Source organism: Chenopodium album, chromosome 11, assembly GCF_948465745.1.
Source record: "Chenopodium album chromosome 11, dcCheAlbu1.1, whole genome shotgun sequence".
NCBI lineage: Eukaryota > Viridiplantae > Streptophyta > Magnoliopsida > Caryophyllales > Amaranthaceae > Chenopodium > Chenopodium album.
The window spans coordinates 13,461,457-13,471,638 of record NC_137844.1 but is presented as its reverse complement, the minus strand read 5'-3'; the positions used below and the strand labels follow the sequence as shown (position 1 = coordinate 13,471,638).

The 10,182-nt window shown below is 35.4% G+C and overlaps 1 protein-coding gene and 1 non-coding gene across 3 annotated transcripts; both read right to left on the bottom strand.

Moving 5' to 3' along the window:
- Nucleotides 1–511: 511 nt before the first annotated feature.
- LOC145568618 (ubiquitin-conjugating enzyme E2 27-like) lies at nt 512–7,762 on the bottom strand. 2 transcript variants are annotated; one of them, XM_081628049.1, is made up of 6 exons: nt 7,446–7,762; nt 6,782–6,830; nt 3,167–3,326; nt 2,902–2,991; nt 2,618–2,770; nt 512–803 (listed from the first exon to the last, which is right to left on the bottom strand). In XM_081628049.1, exons 1-5 carry the CDS (start codon nt 7,621–7,623, stop codon nt 2,663–2,665), a joined length of 585 nt encoding a protein of 194 aa, XP_081484175.1. In that variant the 5' UTR covers nt 7,624–7,762; the 3' UTR covers nt 512–803; nt 2,618–2,662. The 2 variants fall into 2 exon arrangements, with proteins under 2 accessions (XP_081484175.1, XP_081484174.1); XM_081628048.1 differs by lacking the exon at nt 512–803 and having other exon boundaries at nt 2,406–2,770.
- LOC145569772 (small nucleolar RNA R38) lies at nt 6,337–6,421 on the bottom strand. Its single transcript, XR_014096304.1, has one exon. It is a non-coding gene; the product is annotated as a small nucleolar RNA R38 (small nucleolar RNA).
- Nucleotides 7,763–10,182: the final 2,420 nt, after the last annotated feature.

Sequence of the window (10,182 nt, the reverse complement as noted above, 5' to 3'; positions counted from 1 at the left end):
CCACGTGATAGAATCAGCATGGACTATACTGAGAAAATCCAAGATTCTATCTAATGACCATTCAAGACATAGGATTCTTGTCAAATTAGTTAGGTAATTCTAATTAAAGTTTTAGTCCCATCATCATTCATGGCAAATTCTGACATGGAAGATCAACACAATTTCTATCATTGATCAAACCATACTTACTCCGATATGGGCGATATGAGTTTCACACTTGCCAATACACATCCTATACCATTAACGAAGTATTTTTTTTTTTAAAAAAAAAGTTAGAAATATAAGACTCATACTTTAGAAGTATTGGATAGCAATCTAACAAATTCTTACATGCCAAAAAAAAATATAATCACAAGCGATAGTCTAAGTAGTATATTCCAATCACAGAGTTGCTCTACCTGAACATTGACATCTATGATGCAATGACGTCATAGAGGCTAATATAAGCAGGGTAAGAATCAAGAGAAATTTCGAGCACCAAGATAGCAGATTTAGTATATACCACAAAACTCAAAAAGAGAATATTCTACGACATAAAAATTTAGTCGAAATGCTCATACGGATGATAGTAGCAATTAAATCTACATTAGAAACAAGAAAATGGAAGGTGGATAAACCTCTCTAGCTTCAAGGTTGTACTTCTCAATGTGCAAGAAAGAAGAAACCAGAACTATCAATATCCAAATGATGTATTTTTCAATCTTTTAGTGACAACCTCTGAGCAATCTTTTGGTAACTTGGTAATAAAGTCCATGATAGGTGTCTGGAGACTTTGTGAAAGCTTGTAAGTTGAACCAACGCATCTGTAAATAGGAAGTGTATTAGTAACACAAATTAATTAAACTTTCACGAAACACTTGTTGACTGAAGAGACGTGCCACTGAACCAAGATATAGCAACTATTTAAAGTGCATAACTACATCATAGTCGCTCAAATAGCATAACATTCTTCACTGTGCCATGAAAAATTGGAAAGCAATTTCGCATGCTGCATAATAAAGGACAACACTGATGCCTAGATTAGATCTCAAAGGATACAATATGAACTTTAAAATTCATATGTCAAACCTACAGATGACTACAAAATATATCAGACCACACTTGTTACCCTTTTCCAGAAACTACTTTAAACTCATTTACGTGACCAAAAAAGTAATAATAAAAATTATGCTCGGGAGGACAGATAGGGAAAAATCACAACACCTCAAACTCAGAGAAATTGAAAACCACAACCAAAGACTTGAGCAATTAAAAATGGTAGCCAAGAACTTGGAAGGTATGACACTGACTTTAAACATAACCCAGGATCATCACAACTATAAACACCAGAACTCAACAAGAACGGATACCATAGCTACTTTCAATAAATAAGCAAACTGTAAAATCAAAATTAAAAAACTGATTACATTGGAAAGATCCTCAACTCCAATTAGGTGGATCCTCAACATATTATCCAAGCTGAGTTATTTGACAGCCAATATCCTCAAAGAGAAGTCTTTCATGCTAAAGAATGTGCTTGCCCCCCACCCAACAAAAAAATAAAAAAGAAAAAAAAAGAAAAAAAAAAAACCAAAACACAAATTCAATCACAATTAATAAAATCTGCTGCTCACCTTCTATCCTTCATCCCATACGTCAGACAATTTACACTCAAAGCCTCTTTCCATCTCACTTGCATGTGTATTACAATAACCAGCACTTGTATCATTTCCTCCAATATTTTGACTCTCTTCTCCTTCAACGACAAACCAGAACTTCGAAAAACTTGATATTATATCAATATATAGCAAACATGTGTTCTCCATTGAGCTGATGTAACATATTGTCTTCTACGCAACCGTTACCCCAAGCAAACTACCCCAAATCCCCTTTCCAAACAAAAAGAATTACCGATTCTCAAACCATTGAAGACTATCTTTAAAAATATAACCATATACCATACCTGTAAAGTAGACTATGTAGTCCAAGAAAACAATAGAATTAATCTTGTCCCAAACTGGCCCAGCAGTCCAATACTCCAAACAAAATTACAAAATCAATGACATAGATCTTCAAATGATATACGTAGTATTTTAAGTCCAATTTCACAGAGATGTAGCCATACAGATTCTAGAAAAGAGGAGAGGGGGGGGGGGGGGGGGGGGGGGGGGGAGGGTGGGGGGTGGGTGGGTGGGTTGAGACAATACAGAACCACCAGATCCTTTTGCCTTCCTTGAGCTATCATACTTCATAAATGCCAGAACAGGTGAAAGGTAAACTGGGCCGTCTCTAATATTCTCTTCATTCTGCCTCTTCTTTTTGTTTACACCTTTAATAGTTCTTACTTTAATATTCAGATGTAGTAAACACATAAAGGTAAGGAAACAGTGCGCAAACATAAAATAAAAGAGAGGCAGAAATAGAGATGAGGAGAATCCAACGGTGGGACTTTCTCATTCATTCATTAAGCAATTCTATTCAACAACTAGGATTTGTAACTCCTTTTACATGAGATGGAGCTTAGCATCAATAGCAACAAAATAGTAAAATATAAATTTCAGCAAGGAGTTGACTAAAGATGGCGTAGATATATAAGCACTATGATCAACAAGCAGTTCATATACAGCTTAATCAAGACCTTCAAACAGTGCTTTTGCAGCAAAAAGAGAATTCAGCAATGAATCTAGCTCGAGCAAAGCTTTTCAAGGGCAAGAGTTTCATCCCCACCAACAACTTCCAAAGTACTCCTCACCAATGCTTCAGGAAAGCCCATTTCAGCTAGCCTCTGTACCTGCATGATATTCAACTTCCCTATGACATCATATATTTGGACAAACATGTGGTTCATTCAATGACATACTGACAAGAGATCAAATAAATGAAACGTATTAGAGGCACTGCTAAGAAGGATGATTTATCTACCTTCTCCTCAATCCCATGGGAAGATGTCTTGGCAAAAGCTTCAGTCCAATAACGAGCAGTGCCTACGAAGGTCTGGTAATCCCGAAGGTACTGCATGGTGCTCCACATGAATTAAACAAGTATGATGAAATGCATGTTTAATGAAATTAACTGGTTAGTCCCTTCCCCAAAGCACAAAAGGGGAAGCAAGGAGATGGTCTTGAAAGTTGAAACTTGAGAAAATCAAATTGAAAAAACAAAACATGCAACTTAGCAGCAAAGCAACCTGTTGAGCGACGACAGCATCCTGAGGGTCATCTGGCTCTGGTGCAGAAAGTAATGCTTGTATAGAGACAAGTGCTGTCTTTAAAGTAAGAGCAGGACTCCATTGGTCTTTCAAGATATCCAAGCAGATAGCCCCACTCTGACTGCTAATATTAGGATGCCTTCAATATAATGCATGAATACACATTAAGCTTGTAATCTCCTGGGAGTTCCGCATAATTTTACTTTTTAATACATAAACACTTCCAAAGTTCCAATAATGAAATAAGAAGTATAACACCCCCCCCCCCCCCACAACAACCACCCGCCCAAAAAAAAAAAAAGTGAAAGGGAATGTGCACAATTCACAATTGCATGACCGTTGCACTAGACATGATCATATATAGCCCTGATAAGGCCTAGGAGGCTCAAACCAAGAGACCAAAGTGAAACACCCAAATTAAGTCACAATCTTATCACATGTTACAAAAAATTCTCCCATTCTACTCAGAAAGAAAACCACAAAATCAGAAGAAAAGCAAGCTGCCTAAGAGCCAACATATCTTATCTAGAAATGCTCTTATATGGAGGTGGGAATAAGAAAAAGACCATTTCACAATAGAACGGAAGATAACTTCTCTGTCATACCGCTTCAACAGTGTATAAGAAACACACTGATTATGGTAGACCTTCAGACTTGCAAATTTATTATCAGTGCATGTTTAGATAAAATAATTACCTGAACTAAAACTTAAACTTCCACGGTTCCACCCTCTTATGAACCTCAGACATCCAAATGAAAATTATGAGGGTACAGGTATTTGGATTCTATGGCTTTTGCAAATATCTCTAGTCCTTCAAAGTGCCTAACTCATACTGTTCACTACTACAGTGAATTGAATGAAAAAATATCATGAAATTCATTGCAGGTTATGAACATTATCAGTTAAGCACTGCGTCCCCTCCCCACTTTTTCTAATTCTGCTGCTTCTTCCTCCATTTTTCTACCGTTTTCTTACAGACAATATCTCTCCCTTACAATCCTCCTTGTATTTTTCCTTATTTTTAAAGTAACACAGGTAATAATCCAGTTATTGAGTTTGAAATTTAGAATTGAATTTGTTTTGGGTTGTGTTATATATAGATTAAATTTGGAATGATGTGAAATTCAGAGTTTGATATGGAATCACCATTTTTTACCTTTTTTTTTCCAATTCCGTCAGATCTTGACTGCAGAAGACGACAAGAATATTCTCCACTTGTCTTTAAAGTTTTCATGTTAGATGTTACCACTTAAAAAGATACTTTCTCACTCCATAGATATTGATTTGGAGACATTTCTGATGAAGAGGCTTAAAATAAAAAATGTTGCATTGACTTTGTTTTCTTGACATTGATTTTTGTTTCTTTTTATTGAAAAAGAACACAGTAGTTACACAGCTTTGAAATTTATAGATGGGAAATATTCTTGCAACTAGAATGTGTATGATTCAATTTTATTTACAGTTGTAGTAGAATGATTTTGTGATCCTTGACAATCCCTAGGACAACCCAGCAAAAGCCAAAATCAAAAAAATATTGTGGGCAGATAATCACATCATGTTGACATGTTCGTTACTTGACAGTTTCTTCCATGTTCAGAGAAAAGAAGAGTACAAGGGAGGTTGATAGACTAGGATGTCTTTGCAATCATTAAGCTCTCTCTTACTTTTCTCTGGCAGTCATCAAGCAGAAATTGATTTGATTTAATTACGCATTGATAGTAGCTGTGGCTGTGAGTTTTGAACCTCCTTTTGGCTCTTTGTGAAGCTCTTTGGGACCTTCAACATTTACTGTGCTATTGACATGTGTTAGAAATTTATTAGGTTAAATTTTGGGTGCTCCTTCAAACAACATTTGCAGATTAAATAGGTGTTTTAGCTTTTATATGAATTGTGCATTGGTCTTTAACATCAAACTGCTTTGAGGGGGACATGGAAATGATCAATGAGGTTGTACTTCCATTGTAGTATTGATTAAGATTATTAATCAGTTTGGCAGATTTAATCACTATGTCATCTTTAACATGGTTGTCTATGTTCGATATTCATTGGTATATAAGCTAATTTAGTTTTTGGTTTAGGGTGCTGCCTTAGAAAAGTCATTGCGATGGGGATGGCTAAAGGTTTGTATTCATGAAAATGCATAATATGTACTCTTGCATATTTCTAAGGACCTCATTCAAGCCTTTCAACTAACACAATGACACTTTATTACCGAGCTCTCAGCTTGTATGCAAGATTATACTCCAAATAGTTACAGACTCCATAAAATTATTATTAAATATTCCACTTTAAGTTTGATGTCCTTTGAATATCAAAATCAGATGTCCTACCCTAAATAATTATCCCAAGATTGGAACAGATTGGAAAGAAGGGTGAGAATCATTAAAGGGGAACACATGCTAAACACAAATCTCCCCTACCAAGAGTACGAACTACATATATGGCCAAAGGAAGGAAAAGAGATTAAATCCACAAATATCTTAGCAGTAGAAAGCTTTAGACCCTGTTTGGCAACAAGAGGTTAGTGTTTGTTGTTTGTATGAGCAGGTTTGACTAGCTGATGTATGAACTGGTTTGACTATCTTGTAAAAATGTTTAGTAAATACAAGTTATATAGCTCGTTTATTGTGTATGTATAATTTATTATTAATTTGACCAAAATTGGTTATGGGTACTAAATTTAACCAACTTTAAGATAGAAAAGTCATTTATCCTCAACTAGCAGTCTAGCACAGACCTCTCTTACCAAAAAGCTCCCATCACTAGCTTTTTTTCAAAAATCCTCCCTAAATATTCTCTTAACCAAACATTCGCATTAGAGGTTTGTTAACCTCTCTTTTGCCTCAAAATTCTCTTTTTTCCCCAAATCTCTCCTAACCATACACCCCTTAGAATTTCTATCCTGATGGATATTAGCCTCAAAAATGAGCAGCAAAATCACTTGCTCAGCAGCACACTAAGATATTAAGATTAGACCAGAACCTAATTTCCCAAAATATTAATTACCACAAATGAATCTACATTGAAAAGCTACACATATCAGGTTTGGAAATTCCTCAAACAGAAAATTAGACAAAAATAGATTGTAAGAAAAATATCCTAGAGCCTTAAAAGTTAAAAATGGCGATACACTTTCATTTGGCAGTACATATGCATCAGAGCACAAAGGATCAGCACAGACATATCAGACAGGGATAACTGTGATAATTCTAATTTTCTCATCATATGTAAAATACACTGCCAAATGAGCACCATAAGCAGAATAATGCTGATGGTATGTTACACCAAATTAACCAACAGAAATTTTAGAAATCAGACAGAGTATTTATACATGCACTGGCGCAACAAACCAACTAAATTCATCATTTGAAAATTTTGAACCCCATTCATCACGCAAAAACCAACTTAAGCTAACAAGTGCAGATTAATGCAATATATCCTACTTCCAAACATTTGACTACTTCACAGATAATGATAAATGTGAATTTGCCCCCCCATATTAAATACTATTGCCATTATTGGACAATGCAGCAATTCAACAAAACAAAGCAAGATGAATCAACAAGTGAAAAGGCTGCACAGAAAAGTCTTACCAAACTTTTGTCAGGAATTTCATCTTGGGTGGCTCAAAAGGGTATCCATCTGTGATTGAAAAATAAAAAGGAAAGCAGCACTGCTACTATCAGTCAAGTAAACCAACATTGTTTCGCATACCTTAAGAGCGAAATAGTTTAACAGGGAGGGATGAGGGAAAGCAACAGATTATCCGTCCATCAAAAAAAGGCAATAGATAAAGATCATATAACAACCAATTCAGAGAATATCGCAAGTGAAAATTCAAATAGTTGACCATTCAACATTGCATTTCAATTAATAATCATAGTTACAAATGAATAACTACAGAACTCCTACTCATATAATACAGGAAAGGATAATTCTTGATTGCAAACAGAAAATACCGCGATTCGGCATTTTCCTTCCTTACTCAAAATGATTTTCACAAAGAATTCCCCAAACTTAGCAAGATTTTGTATAACAATCCTAACTAACACGGAGTAAAAAAAAATTTGCAAAATTCAAATTTACAGGAGCAATCAAATGTATGAAACAAAAGCTTCCCTTTTATTAATGAAGAAATTTCAGAATTCAATAGAAATCATAAGGACAAATTAAACATTAACAACACCAATCGACACAGTTCAAATATCAAAATTATCAAAGTAAATCAAAATCCAACAAAAACAATGCTTTAATTACCAGGTAAAACGACGTCGATTAAGAAGGTACCACCTTCGTAAGGAGAATCAACAGGACCAGGAATAGTACCAATGAGATGCGAGAGAGAATCAGCTTTTGGCTTCACGCTAACGCCAGAAGAATTGACATCTTTATTGCATTCTTGAAGCTCTTTCTGAACTCTAGCAAAATCCACCATTTTTGATGTTCAGAGAATTTCGATTTCTAGGGTATTGGTGAAGAAAATTTGGGTTTGATGGAAAAAAAGGAGGGAAGAAGAAACCCTAGAAAGAAGAGTACAGTGAAAGGTTTGATTTGATACATGAAAATTACAGTATACCATGCGTGCGCTCCCAATCAAAATATATGGATTTATAAAAAATAAGGAAAATTCTCATTGATAGCTACTCCTTCGATTTTTTTTTTTTTTTTTTTTAATTTATTTTTTTAATGCATCACTTAATTTTTTCACTTTTATAAAATAAATAAATGTTATTATATAATATATTATTAGATTAGTCATAATGGCTAGTGTTATAATATAATTTTGTTACAATTTTTACTAATATACAATTAAAGATATTAATGGCGCGTCTCGACAAATGTGCCGGTCAAACTGATGCAAATAAAAAAAAAAACAAAGGGAGTATAAACTTTTGCACATTCTCAATGGTAGCAAATCTTTTTTTTCAAAATCTCTTAAATAGCATTAGTAATCTAATTGCTCTCTAATATAGCATTATTTTACTAAATATGTCATAATTAAGTTAAAATGACTAACCATGGTTACATAATTTGGAATTGACTAAACTACCCCCTTTTAATTTTGTAAATGCAATGCTCTAACCCCCACTGATCATTCATTAAAGGCACATTCAATTAAAGACGTTCGAACTTCTGCTACTGCGTTGATGAATTTCGAGGAGCACTAAAACAACAATCATGAATCTACGAATTTCGATCCAAATCTCTCCAAGGTGCTGAATTTCGACTTTTGCAAGGTATTTCATCCTATCTTAACCCTAAATTTCCTATTTTTTCGAATTTAAATGGATTGTTGTTATGATTGCCCTGTTTTTTGAATGGATGATTGTGGTTGAATAATCGGGGGTTTAATGTGCTGAAATTTTGAATCTTTCATGAAATTTAGGGTCTGTTTTATTGTTAATTGGTGTGTGGTTTGTTTTGGGTTTGTATATGTGAATGTGTGTGGTTGTAATGGAGAAATTCTTGTGTATTTCTAGGGTTGTTAGTTCTGTGCAGAATAAGTTGAATGTTACGAATTTATTGACTTAATGTTGCAAGTTGAATTGAGATATGTATTTGGTTAAATAAATGCAGAATGGGTGATACTATTGTGTTGAAGTTCCGGTTTAGAAGTGGTGATGTATATGTTGTTGTCGAGGACATTGATAAGATAAATCTTATTGATGTGATTATAGATTATTGGGATAATGTTGTTGAACGACGTATTAAAATGCCCAAATTCCTTACATTTAGATATGTGCATAAGATGAAATACCACTATCTTAATAGTGATAAGGACTTAATGAAGATGTTCTTTGACTTGGCTGGAAAGAATGAGATACACATATGGGTGTATGATGCTGATAGTCCAAGTTAGATTTTTAAAGATGCTAAGGCTTTAAGGATAACTAGGAATGCAAGATAGATTAAGGAACAAATGAAAGGTGTTGCAGAATCAGCTGGTATTTTCAGTCTCTAATTACAGTGGGATTGGGAGACATAATGATGCAACTGAGGTTCCTTTTATACCTGAAGTAGGCAGGCCTTCAAAACTACCACCTAGGAGAAGCAAAGGGTTAGTGTCACAGGCAACTGGTGTTGAATCTAATGGTGTTAACTTGGATAAAATGGGTGATTTGACTCAAACAAGAGGTTTTGTCAAAACTAAAGGTGGGAGATGTGGGGGTAGGGGTGAAGAGAGAGGTGTGGTGGTAGGGGAAACTAATCAACCAATTGAGGATGAGGGTAATTTAGATGCAGATGCTCAGTTAGTTGGTAATAGAGGAGGGAGAGGGAGGGGGCCGGGAGAGGGGGTGGGAGAGGAAGGGGCCAAGATAGAGGGAGGGGGAGGGGTAGAGGGAGAGGGGGTGGGAGAGGTACAGGGAGAGGAAGGGTGCTGGAGGGAGGGGAAGGGGAATTGAGTACTGGTTAGGGCTTGAAACTGGTGAAACACTAGGAGTTGGATCAAGGATTGCAACTGATATAGGTGCTGGTGAACCTGTAAATGAGCCCAAGACTGAAGCAGACATAGGTGTTAGAGTGTTCAGAAGAAGTCCAAGGAAACATAAACAATCTGATCACCCTCCACATTCATTGCAACCTGAACTTGTTTCATCCTTATCCTCTAAAGCACTAGTGTTAAGAAAGAAAGTGCCAAATACAACAGCTAGGAGAAAAGGGTTGTTAACTGCTAGTAGTTCAGTTTCTATGTCTGATGGTGGAACACATGACATAGTTTCACTTGAAGATTTGGATATGGACTCTGACCAAGAAGAAGATCCACCATTCACCTTGTTTGGACAACTCAGTAACTCTTCTAGTGATATTGAAACTTTAAATGATGAAGAGGATATGCAACTGAGTGATGCTGATGATATGGTGGTATGTGATAACTATGACCCTTATGCTGATGATGTTTGGGTAGATGATGACATAGAAGATGATGGGGATGGAAATTACTTTGCAAAACTTTATAGAAATGGAAAAATGTTCGATAGAGAAGAAGATGGGA